Source organism: Aethalodelphis obliquidens, unplaced genomic scaffold (genome assembly GCF_003676395.1).
Source record: "Aethalodelphis obliquidens isolate GAN/ISIS:26980383/991018 unplaced genomic scaffold, ASM367639v1 scaffold141, whole genome shotgun sequence".
In the NCBI taxonomy this organism is placed as follows: domain Eukaryota; kingdom Metazoa; phylum Chordata; class Mammalia; order Artiodactyla; family Delphinidae; genus Aethalodelphis; species Aethalodelphis obliquidens.
This window is the reverse complement of record NW_020838085.1, coordinates 180,783-194,723: the sequence shown is the minus strand read 5'-3', so window position 1 is coordinate 194,723 and position 13,941 is coordinate 180,783. Positions and strand designations below refer to the sequence as shown.

Sequence of the window (13,941 nt, the reverse complement as noted above, 5' to 3'; positions counted from 1 at the left end):
TTACAGGCCAATATCTTTGGTGAATATAGATGTGAAAATTCTCAACAAAATGTTAGCAAACCAAATCCAACAAGACACAAAAAAGATCATACACCATGACCAAATGGGATTCATCCCAAGTTCACAAGGATGGTTCAACATTATGCAAATCAATCAATGTAATACATCACATTAACGAAAGAAAAAGACAAAAACCACATGATCCTCTCAACAGGTGTGGAAAAAGCATTTGACAAAATTCAACATCCATTCATGATAAAAACTCTTACCAAAGTATAGAGGGAACATATCTCAATATAATAAAAGCTATTTATGACAAACCCACAGGCAATATAATACACAATGGTGAAAAGCTGAAAGCCTTCTTGCTAAAATCTGGAACAAGAAAGGATGCCCACTCTCACCTCTTCTATTCACACAGTATTGGAAGCCACAGCAATCAGAAAAGAAAAAAAAATGAAAGGTATCCAAATTGGAAGGGAAAAGGTAAAACTGTCATTATATACAGATGATATGATACTATATATAGAAAACCCTGAAGATCCCACACAAAAAAACTACTAGAACTGATAAACAAATTCAGCAAGGCAGCAGGATACAAGATTAACATACAGAAATCGGTTGCATTGTTGGTGTAAACCAACAATGAAATATCAGAAAGGGAATGTAAAAAAAACAATACCTTTTAAAATTGCACCCCCCAAAATAAAATACTTAGGAATAAACCTGACCAAGGAGGTGAAAGACTTATATGCTGAGAACTGTAAAACATTAATAAAGGAAATTGAAGACAACTCAAAAAAATGGAAAGGTATCCCTTGCTCTTGGATTGGAAGAATTAATATTGTAAAAATAGACATACTGTCCAAAGCAATCTACAGATTTTATGCGATCCCTATCAAATTACCCATGACGTTTTTCACAGAACTAGAACAAATAATCCTAAAACTCATATGGAACCATAAGTGACCCAGGATCACCAAAGCAATCATGAAGAAAAAGAACAAAGCAGGAGGCATAACCCTCCTGGACTTCAGACAATACTACAAAGCTACAGTAATCAAAACAGCATGGTATTGGCACAAAAACAGACATACAGACCAATGGAACAGAATAGAGAACCCAGAAATAAACCCACACACCTACAGTCAATTAATCTTCGACAAAGTAGGCAAAAATATACAATGGAGAAAAGACAGTCTTTTCAGCAAGTGCTGCTGGGAAAGTTGGAGAGCCACATGTAAATCAATGAAGTTAGAACACACCTTCTCACCATACATGAAAATACTCAAAATTGTTTAAAGACCTAAATATAAGACATGACACCATAAAACTCCTAGAAGAGAACATAGGCAAAACATTCTGTGACATAAATCATACCAATGTTTTCTTAGGTCAGTCTCCCAAGGCAATAGAAAAAAAAACAAAAATAAACAAATGGGACCTAATCAAACTTACAAGCTTTTGCACATCAAAGGAAACCATAAGCAAAATGAAAAGACAATCTACAGAATGGGAGAAAATATCTGCAAATGATGTGACTGACAAGGGCTTAATATCCAAAATATACAAATAGCACACACAACTCAACAACAAAAAAACAAACAACCCTACCCAAAAATGGGCAGAAGACCTGAATAGACATTTCTCCAAAGAAGACATACAGATGGCCCACAGGCACATGAAAAGATGCTCAACATCGCTAATTATTAGAGAAATGCAAAACAAAACTACAATGAGGTACCACCTCATACCAGTCAGAATGCTCATCATTAAAAAGTCTACAAATAACAAATGCTGGAGAGGATGTGGACCAAAGGGAACACTCTTACACTGTTGGTGGGAATGTAAGTTGGTGCAGCCACTGTGGAAAACATTATGGAGGTTCCTCAGAAAACTAAAAATAGAATTACCATATGATCCAGTGATCCCACTCCTGGGCATATATCCAGACAAAAGTATAATTCAAAAAGATACACGCACCCAATGTTCATAGCAGCATTATTCACAATAGCCAAGACATGGAAACAACCTAAATGTCCATTGACAGATGAATGGATAAAGATGTGCAACATATATACAATGGAATACTGCTCAGCCATAAAAAAGAATGAAATAATGCCATTTGCAGCAACATGGATGCAATTAGAGATTATCATACGAAGTGAAGTAAGTCAGAAAGAGAAAGACAAATACCATACGATATCACTTATTTGCGGAATCTAAAATATGACACAAATGAACCTATCTATGAAACAGAAACAGAACCACAGACATCAAGAACAGACTGGTGGTTGCCAACAGGGAGGTGGATGGAGGAGAAATGGAATGGGAGGTTGGGGTCAGCAGACGTAAGCTTTTATATATAGAATGGATAAACAACATGGTCCTACTGTATAGCACAGAGAACTATATTCAATATCCTATGAAAAACCATAATGGAAAAGAATATAAAAGAATATTAAAAAAACATACACATACACACAATCACGTTGCTGTATAGCAGTAAGTAACACAAATACACAGAATAAAGGAGACCAAAAGTAGGTACTCAACTAAAAAAGGCCCTTGTCCAGATGAAAGATAAATTGCTCATAAATGGCTTTTCTCTCCTCTGATATGTTCTTGCCATCAATATCCCTCCTATCCTTTAGGGCCAGCCTAAGTCTCAACTCCAGCGCAACTTTGTAACCAAGTTCCCTGTGAAAGCAAGAGCTCACCTTCTTCAAAGAGCACTTATTGTCTTAATCAGATAACCACTCTTTACCAAAGACAGGTTGGCAAATTTCAGTAAATTTCAGTACCAGTATTTGGCACCCAAATTCAGTACGTAATTTAAATTACTATGATGTAGTACATTGGTTATTTATAATGTAAAGTACCATTCAACAATTGGTATTTATGTAGCTGGACTATCTCTTCAATTATATTACGAACATCCTATTAGTTAACATAATCTCTTCTTTGTATTTTAGTATTGCAGGTACCTGAGACAGTGCTAGATATTGCAGTGTACACATTATTGGTTACCTGTTTTTTCTGCAGATTTAGTTCCTTGATATTGAATCAATTTAGCTTGAGTTTCCGGAATCCAAGGAATGCAGATTGTCTTGGGGATATCAAAATGTTCTGGAAGGCTCAGCTCTGTTTTGTATAAAATGGACTTTGGCTTCTTCAACTTTGAGATATTAAAGAGCATACAAATCTGCAAATAAATAGAAATTAAAATTGGAATGTAATCCTCTTACCCGTTGCCTCCAAAATAAACAAACAAAAAAGACAGCATTATGTACTTAGACTCCATATTTGGGTGAAAAAAATCCCTCAAGGGATTGAATTTGTTCATTTCTTTAGACATACTATTGTTTACTTGGTAGAGGACAACACTAACATGTTTCATAGACTCAAAAGAGTCATCCTTTATTGAGAGATGCTCAATGTCACCTGCTCTAATCCTTTCAGTGATGAGGAATTCATTGTCTCAGGAAGAAGTCATTCCACTAGTGAACAGTACTGAGAAAGCACTTCCCTCTGTGAGTTGAACCTGGTGTTCCTTAACATCTTCCCATCAGCTCTAGTTCTTATCAGCAGTACAGTTAGTCCCCTCTCTTTTGCTAATGACAATTTTGGGGAAAAAAATATGCATCTATAAAACTAGGTCCTATCCCTCCACAAACCTCCAAACATCCCTTTCAAATAGGTCTGATATTTTTAGTCCATTCAATCTTTACTTATATGATGTGGTTTACAACTTACCCCCATGCATATGCTTCTCTAGACACAATCTAGTTCAACACTGTCATTCCTAAAATGGGACCCTGAAGATAAACCCAGCTCCGTAAGTATGAACTAAGCAATGCAGAGCATAGAAGTAGGCAATCGTTTAGTTTTATCTGGACCTTCTACTGCTAAACACGTAGTAGAGCCTAAGGGTTAGACCAAGTCTTCTTGAAGCCAGACTGCCTGAATTTATACCCCAATTTTAAACAAGCCTGGCCAGGTTATTAACCAAAGCCACAAAGTCTTCATTTGGGAAACACAGGCAATAATAGTACACATTGCCTATCCCTGGTATATTTAAAGTATAAACAAATGCCAGGTCCTTGGAGCATATTTTAAGAATTCAATAAATGTTGGCTGTCATTATCATCACCATTGTTGTCCTTGTCATCAACATGATTGTAACCATGATATCATTACTCAGCAAAAATAAGTTTTAGTTCCTTTGGCAATTATCCCATTCACTAGTTCATTATCTATAAAATCCACAAGTTTTTTTTTTTCCTCACAAAGCCACATTTTCCACCTACTTTATTTCGGCAATTAAAATCATGTAAATGCAGAAAGGTAAATTAATTCATTTACCACTGTTTTGGCTTGGTTTATTTTTCTAGTTATCATGAAAAAATTATCTATTCATATAAGCAACTAGTTCTTTATCCCAAAGTGGATCATCTGCCTTCTATATCTGCAAGTCATTCAAAATAATATGTATGGGGCTTCCCTGGCGGCGCAGTGGTTAAAAATCCGCCTGCCAATGCAGGGGACACGGGTTCGAGCCCTGGTCGGGGAAGATCCCACATGCTGCGGAGCAACTAAGCCCATGGGCTACAACTACTGAGCCTGCGCTCTAGAGCCCACGAGCTACAAGTACTGAAGCCCGCGCGCCTAGAGCCTGTGCTCCGCAACGAGGGAAGCCACCGCAATGAGAAGCCCACACAGTGCAACGAAGACCCAAGGCAGTCAAAAATAAATAAATAAATAAATTTATTTAAAAAAATATATAGATGTACGGATACACACTCTCTTCTTGATCAAACTCTAGTCAGGCTCCTCCAAGCCATCTTCTCAACCAGGCCTCAACTTTAGCCTATAAAAAATGCAGATTCTCAGCACAAATGATTTTGTCCACCCTTTTCCCTCACACACACACACTAAGAGACTTGAACAAGCACTAACAACGTTTCTAACAGCTCAAGGCCATATCCCTAGGACGACTCCAGTCCCCCTTAAGGTCCCTATCTGGGAAAGTTCAATGCTGCAAGGATAATTTACTGTTTGTTCCAGTCAAAATCTGGTGATAGGCAGATAGGCTCCTGAACCCCTCCTAGAGCAGTTACTTTCGAAAGCTTGCAATTATAACTCCCTTCTCTCTCCTTTTGAGATGTAAATCTACCACCCACAACTGTCTTCTTCTCAAGGACCTCAGAGCCCTCCCTTTGAAATGCAAAAATTCAAGGAGATAATGCTCCCAGCCAGGTAGGTACTTAGTTCTAACTTGCATCACTACCTCCCTCCTGTCACAAAGATTCCAGAAGTTTGTTTCTCTTTATAAGCATCAATTAACAAGTCCAGATTGCTGTGACCAACTCCCTCCTGCTTCTTGTAAACTTCACTTCGCTGACACTTCTCAGGCCCCAGCTTATTCTCTCTCCTGAGTTCAGCTCATACTGGATCCTCCTCCCTGATGCAACAGTTACTGAATAAAGTCTATGCTTGTTTTAACTAGTGTCTGGCTTTGTTTATCTTTGACAGTATCGACAGGTACTTATTTCACGATTTGAAGTGCACTTAAATTATACAAATACAAAAACCTTTTCTCTACTCTACTGAATCCTCACCAAGGGTATCTTTTAGATTTCCTTTTTAAAAATGTCAAATTTCAAAATTTCAATGAGTTTCCTCACCATTTATCCCAGAGTACAAAGCATGGCTTTTAAAACATAAAATTGAGGAAGTTAATAGAAAACATAAGGAAACTCCCTTGCAAGCTCTGAATCTTCCTACCACCAATGAGTGTATCACTAGAGTTAGTTTATTAATGGCCAGGAGAATATGAATTCAATACATGAGCGCTAAGTGTAAAGTGCCAGATATTCATGCTCCTGACAAAAGATCCTGTCTCTCAGAGTATATAAAGTAGATACATCATAATGCTATTACCTTACAAATATTTCAACAATTCAAATTGCACATGGCTGTATAATAAAAAATTAGACATGTCACTTTTCTTTGGTGGAAAAGTAATTACATTTATTCAATTAGATTTTGCTCTAAACAGATTTATTTCAAGGATAATTTTAGATTTTATTTCTTATATGGTTATTTTATGCTATAACAGAGAATTCTAGACTTTCATTTATTCCATTATACAATTTCATGGCAGTAAACTAAGAAATGAACATATGATCTGGAGGCTATGCAGGGCAAGGAAAAGAGTAATGGACTCTGGGAGGTAAAAACCTAGGCCCATTTCTAATCTGTCACAAATCAGTGGTGTCACCTTGGGCTACTATCTTACTATTTTGGGGTCTTGGTTAATAGGTCTGTAAAAGTAAGAGGTTGTACTATGTGTCTCTGAGTGTTCAGCATTATTTATTTTCCAGCTTTAAAATACAATAATGTCTCTACCCTGATCTAGGCTGTAATCTCTGCCCTGTCAGTGAGGGCAACTTAGGTCTTTTTATGCCTCAGTCATTCCACTTGTTTTGTATTACAAGTGTAATCCTATCTTCTCTCCACTTCTCCATGGGGTCATGGAAATAATTTGCAAAGTGTACATAAAAGTATTTGGGGAAAAAAAGGTGTCAAATACTATACAAGGAGAGAGAACTTTTAAAATCAATTCTGTTTACTGTTCTGCTGTATTAGCATTATTATATTTCAACGGTGCAGTGATAATTGCACTTGAAAAGAAAACTCTATGACTACATGTATATCAACAGAATAAGATGTGCCTATACGTTCTGATTTGGTAGCTGATTTTCTTAGACTGGCATATTCAACACTTCTGTAGTTATTTTTTGCATTTAGAGAGTTTTTGCCAAAATAAAAAAAAAATTCATGATTATTTGTAGACTTCAAAGAAAACTGTAATCTTCAAGTGAATAAAACTTCTCATTTTAAATTTACAGACTGCTTAAAACATTTAAATTTTAAAGAAGTCAAGATTTAATCATAAATAATAATAATTATTGCTATTTCCACCAACAATTTTGGAGAAGTGGAGACATACATATACCCATCCTGCAAAGGTGGGAGGGAAATAAGGATAAGTAAACAGCAAGATGACTTTGTGAAAAATCAGGCTATGAGGCAACCTGGATTGACATCAGCCTATACAACGAAGACTACAGGTTTAAAGTACCATTTGTTTGTCAGGTACATGTTCAATCCAATTAAACAATGACAGCACTTCTCATGCACAAGACACTGAGGGATAGACAAGAAAACACATGACAAAAGTTTTTAGATTTCTAGGAATTCACAATCTGATGGGGAAAATAGGTAAATAAAAAAAAATCATATACAAAACATAATTTGATAAATGCAATAAGAAACAAAAAGTGTGCTGGGTTCCAGGGAGAAAGTTAAAGAAGAGGGAGAAAGATAGAAACTATATACATGCATAAATAATAGAAAAGGGATCCACAGACAAAATCCATCTCCCTCAAGCATTTTTTCATTTACATAAAATTTTCGACAAGAGGTACGAATGAAGACAATTTAAAAGAAAAGAGGGAGAGAAAAAGAGAGAGAGCACTATAATAGGCATGAATTTTGAAAAAAAGCCACCTATTGAACATTTTTATTGTAATAGTGCACTGCAAGTTGAACACAAACCTTCCCAAATGCACTGCTCTATAGCAGAAGTAAGCATTTTGGTATGAGCTGAAGAGAGAGCCATTGGCTTCTTAGATGCACAGTGTGTACAGGTCAGTCTGGAGGATATCAGAGCCTTGGGCCTTGATATTTTTGACCTTATCAGAACTTAAAAATCCAGGTCATCCATAAAATAACAGCACAAATTGTTAGAAATTGGTGCTTAGACTATATTCATTCTAGCATTCTGACAAATAAAAAAATAAATCACCCCTACAATGCCAAGGGTTTTGTTGTAACCTATGTAAATCAAGACTAACATTAAACGAGCAGGATTCTAAAAATTACTATTTATTCCTTCAGTGAACAAAGATTTAGTGACTACCTTTGGTACAGTGCACACTTTTCTAGGCACTGGTGATATGAGAGTTAACTAAACAAATATCTTCTCACAAATTCCCTTGCTGGAGATAAAGAGTAAACACATAAATATACTACTCTCAGATGGTAAATGCTACTGACAAAGAAAACTGAAAGAAGTTTAGGGTTTGGAAAGTGGCTGGCGGAAGTAAGGGATTCTTTTAAAAATGCAAGCTGGTAAAGCAGAAGCTTAGCAGTAGCATTCCAGCAGACCTGAAGTAACTGAGGGACGCAGCCTCTCACGCCCAGAGAAAAGCAACAAAGGACAGACGTGCACAGGCCGCAGGGAGCAGGCCTTCTTCGGGCACTGGAAGAACAGCAAGAAGGCCTGTACCCAGGGAGGGACAGGAGTGAATGGGCTCCAGTGGAGATGCTAAGGTCAGGAAAGGGGATGGGCCTGACCAGGAGGGTCATGAAGACCACCGTAAAGATGTTGGTTTTCATTCTGACGCAAGCTAGAAAAGCCAGGGCAGCAAAGGAGCAAAGTGTGCAGGTTACCATTTTAGAAGAATCGCTTTCGTGGCTCTGTGGCGACTCGACTGTACCTTATTTCAATTATAAGATAGAGTTCAAGCTGTAATACAGTAGAGTCTACAGTAACAGTAACAACAACAACAACAATGCCATACATCTAGAGAGCACTAATTATATACTAGGTACTACGCTAAGCATTTTATATAATTATCTCACTTAGTTTCCATTAATGACCATTATCTCCTTATTACAAATGTAAAAATCAAGGCTGGAGGAGTTTTAAGTTACCAGCTCACAGTCACACAGCTGGACAGTGTTAGAGTCTGGATTCTCAGCCTGGTAATCTGACCCCAGAAATGATCCTCTCTGGATGAACAACAGAATATCCTGGACAACCTGTAGAATATGTCCCCACTCACCCCCTTCCAGAGACTGATACTGAATTGTTCTGGTGGGGCCTGAGCACTGGGATCAGTTCTCCAGGGCATCCCAATGTAGAGGCAGAATTGAGAACTACTGTGAAATATCAACCATACTGTAATGCCTAAAATTACCTAGCAGAACAATTTGTTTCAGATTTATTATTTAATGAGGTAAAAAAGAAAAAAGCTACTGAGCTGTCCTTCTGAGGAAAAGCAGCTTTCATCATTTTTATATGTAAAAACATTGTTATGATCTCTGTACATTTTTAAAGAGAGACTAATTTCAGCACATCCTCTGTCCTCCATTCCCACCTTGATCTTGGTCAGCCCCAGGAGGGTGATGGCCAAGCGGATGCTACTGCTCTCCAGAGTGCACGTGATCAACCTTCTCTCATACTCTATCTTCGACATCTGCTGCTGTGCTGCAAAAGCCAAGGCCTTCTCCTTGGCTTCATTAGTCAGTGGCAATTTAAGGTCCACATCCAGGATTTGACGGAGCTTACATTTCAAATACAGAACTGGATCTTCCTTATTAAGCACTAGGGGAAGCCAAAATTATTCATGATTGCAATGATCAGTTACACCCTTAACGTTGTTATCCAGGATGGACTCGGGAGGTCTGAAATATAACACTGCAGTTATGGCCTTTATTAACCAGAGTAGAAAGAAATAGGCAACACATCTCTAGTAGTCCTAATTCAGTAATTCAAGAGTAAGTCTTCAGGAATTAAAGATATTTTTCTCTACAAAGAGTTCTAGTCAAGTGGTTCTTTCGTAGAAACATCATCAACTTGCTAAAAAATTCAGTGGCCATTGTGCTCCTACCAGTGGTTAGAAGGTAGGAGGAACAGAAAGAAATGTAAAGAAAGACACCTCTCAAGGACGGGCAAGAATTGCCATTTTCTTTCAGTAATAACCTTACACTTTAAACTAGGACATTGGGTAGAAGTACAGGTTATATTATAGTATATAGAATTTGACATTGTAGTTATTTCCAAGTTACTTGGAAAATGGAAAATTTTGCTGAGTAAATATTTTGAATGCCAAATTATAATATTTACCTGAAGACTAAAAGAAATAAAGATTTAAAAAAGAATCACCATCGACATTTTCTTAATTGTTAAAATGGTACTCTATTCCATGTATGCTGACATAATAAAGTTAAAAGGGAGCCTTCAGAAATGTAATCATATATTGGCAAAATGTGCTGTGAGGGTGCTTAGGTGACTATATGAGGAATGGTACCATCCTTCAACATTAGAAATGAAATAAAATGCACAGATACTCTACCTTCTTCTGGAGAACTGCTATGGTCAAGCGGAGTTGAAGAATCCATTGGAAAGAATCTGGAAGGCAAGGGGATCATACTTCTTCCTTCCAAAGCATATATTAATTCTCCAATCTAAAACACAACCACACAGTAATATTAAATTTTAAAAGTTCAGAAAAAGATTACGATAAATCTTTCACCTATGAGAAAAATCTTTGTACTATAAAAACATGTATTGTGCATTACTAAGCAACACAGGCCCTAAATGGGTGGAGAAAGGTAAGGATGAAATACAGCCCTACCATAGTATGAGGGAAACTTTGCACGCAACTAGAACAGAGATGGATTGAGAAGGTCTCAGGGCGGCACTGACAGCAGTTGATCGTTATAGGTACAAATATCCTTGGAAGACTGTTAGCTTAAAACAAATGAATTCAAGCAAATGAGAAAAAATTTTCCTTCATTTTGTGATTTATTGTTGGAAGGGAGTGACATCATTTTTGCAGGGTGTCTGAGTCCCTAAGAGTCTATATTTTAAAGTGGGGGGTTTCAAAATGTGCATGTGAGGGTCTGAAGATCTTTTAGAATAAGTGATTAGGCAAGAAGTACAAAAGACTAAACAGCATGAAACTAAAAGTGGGAACAATGCAAGGGCAACAACATGATATAGGGAAAGACCAACAGAGGTGGACAAGCCTGGTTTTAATTCTGGCACTGGCACTTACTACCTACTAATAAGCCTCAGGCAAGTTTACTGAATCTCTGAGTTCCAGTTTCTTCCTCTATAAAATGGGATGAACAACACTTTTATGTTAGGAACCCAGAGAGTAAATGAAAAATGAGAGGGAGAAAGTCTCAAAAGACACATCATACAATCACAATGGATAAATATCATCTAGATCTTGATTCTTCAGTGCAGCAGACTATGCTATCCCAAAACATGACTGTAGGAGTTCAGGATGTGCCACAACAAAATATGCTGCTTTGGTATATTGATTCTTTTGAGCTGTAGGCACCTGAAAAACAGGGAGAGCTTTCTATGAACTTCCCTTATCTGCCTAAGACAGATACTCCAGAAGGAACTCGATTGTTGTAAATCCCCTCCCTGAGAGTTTCATCAACTAGGGAGTATTGACGCTTGTCACACGAAGAGACTAGAAGTTGACACCACAACCAAGCGTTGTCACAAACTATCATATCTTTCATCTACTCTTCTAAGGGCCTATTCATTTTTCCTAAAAATCATTTACTCTCCTCTAAGTGGCTGACATCCCTCCCTCCCCTTTCCTTATTAAGATGGTATTTAAGCCTGAATTCTAAGCCACCTCACGGAATTAACTCCTTTTTCCTTGGGTATCTCCCATGTATATATGAGGTATACATGTTAATACACTTCTGTTTTTCTCTTGTTAATCTGTCTTTTATTACAGGGGTCTTAGTCAAGAAGAACTCAGAGGAGTAGAGGGAAGATTATTTTTCCTCCCCTGTATTTCAAACAAAGAAACTTAAAATGAAATGATAAAAACAAACAAACATAAAAACAATAATGAGACAATCAGGGAAATACGAAGAATGCCTTGATTTTTGATGCTATTTAAAAAAATACGATATTTTTAGTAGTAATGGTATCATGGTTATGTCAAAAAAATAAAACAAAACAAAAAACAAACCCAGAGTCTTTTTGTTGTAGAGACACTTCCTGAATTATTTGTGGACAAAATGATGTGATGACTGAGATTTGCTTCATGAAACTTGCTTGGCAATGCACTGTTGAAACTGAGCAAAGGATACAGGGGGTGATATACTACAGTTTTATTTCTACAATTCTGTGTATTTTATATGTTCCATAATACAGTCTTTTCTTTGTTTCTTTTTCTTTTTTTAAATTGAGGTATATTTGCTTTACAATATTAATATAAGTTTCAGGTGTACAACACAGTGATTCACAATTTTTAAAGGTTATACTCCATTTATAATTATTATAAAATATTGGCTCTAGTCCTTGTGTAGTACAATATATCCTTGTAGTTTATTTATTTTATACATAGTAGTTTGTGCCTCTTAATTGCCTACCCCTATATTGCCCCTTCCCCTTCTCTCTTCCCACTGGTAACCACTAGTTTGCTCTTTGTATCTGTAAGTCTGTTTCTTTTTGTTATATTCATTCATTTGTTGTATTTTTTAGATTCCACATACAAGTGATATCATACAGTATTTATCTTTCTCTGTCTGAAAGCCTTTTTTTTAATGCTGATATTTTAAGAAGTAGAATGATAGTAAAGATGTGGTGAGGACTACAGGAGGTCATGCAACAACTGTTGCCATTTCACTTGTTATCTAAGATATTACAATTTTTTGGTATATTTTTATCATGTGATTAGTTTACTTTTATATCATTTACATATACGTTGCTTGTTCAAACACAACTTTAGAATAATCTCTAACCCTTTGCCTGGCACGTACCAGGCACTTATGAGATCCATTTAAATGGAGTGAGAGCAGGCTTCCCAAATTTCACGTGCATGTCAATCACCTGAGGGTTTAAAATAAAAATTAAGTTAAGAAAAAAACAAAAAAAAGATCTAGGGTGGAGCCAAGACTTGAGAGGATGAGTGAAAACATGGACTGACAAATTTAGGTTTAAGCCACACAATGGATAATCTTGTACCAGAATGGGCTTGTGACAGGCATGCAACTAACTACCAGGCAAGCAAAAGGAAACCTAACTTCGAAGCTGGGATTGTAACTCGTTTGAACTGTTGCACAGTCTTAAAATAATCTCAACTGTATGTTTGAGAGACTATTCCAAAGATATCTTTGAACAAGCAATACACACATAAATGATATAAAAGTAAACTGATCACATAATAAAAATATACCAAAATGTTATAAATATCTTTGATAACAAGTGAAGTAAAAATCTGGAAACAATATAAGAATGAACAATTTCTGATTGTGAGGACAATTTATTTACAGCTTCATTATCCCTCCCCAAATGAGATTTGTTTATAATAAAATTAATTTTGTCTTCTACTTTCACGATAATGTTCAATACAATTTTATTAATTACAATCCACAATTATCTTTAGTTCCTGCTGAAAAATGGAATATGGAAAACTTTGAATGTTTTAAATTGCTTAGCATTTAAATCTGTACACTCCTAGTAATAAATAGTATGTTATATATAATTTTCATGGAGTAATTTTTACTAAACAGCCATGTACTTTTCAAACATAAATGCAAGCTAGCAATCTGAAATGTGTTTACTGTGTATGTGTGTGTTTTACTACATACAACTGAATGATCGATACTAACGTTATAAAATTTTCAGATCCCGCAAGCTGCACAGTGCGGCCAAAAAAATTTTTTCTCAATGATAATTGGAGTGCAAATGTATCAGTTCACCAGAGACTGGAGAAAACAATATGTTAATATTTTACTTTTAATTTTTTTCTCATGTTTATTTTTATCTAAAAATCAGTTGTTTTACCCAAAGTGTAGTTGACAGAAGACATTTTCACATGTTGAGGTATGGGGAAATCATTCTGGCTTATATACGATTTGGCTCAAACTTTATGCTAACTAGAATAGCCTGTCTTATGGCCTGTGAAACATGAATTTTACATCTGCCTTAACCACTAAAGAAAAGAATAAAAATCATTGGAGTAATTGTGGTTCAGGCATTCAAAATGGATGCGGGTGGCTATTGCAGATGTAGTTTCAGACACATTCCTGCATCACTGAGAAACTGAC

The 13,941-nt window shown here is 36.4% G+C and overlaps 1 protein-coding gene across 1 annotated transcript in view; it reads right to left on the bottom strand.

The window, feature by feature from the left end:
* Positions 1 to 13,941, bottom strand: part of LOC113616456 (cilia- and flagella-associated protein 47-like) — a gene marked incomplete at its 5' end in the record, with an annotated part of 358,695 nt that overhangs the window by 175,147 nt on the left and 169,607 nt on the right. The window contains 3 exon segments of the mRNA XM_027099781.1: positions 3,031 to 3,205; positions 9,231 to 9,457; positions 10,209 to 10,320. Coding sequence (XP_026955582.1) covers positions 3,031 to 3,205; positions 9,231 to 9,457; positions 10,209 to 10,320 — 514 coding nt within the window.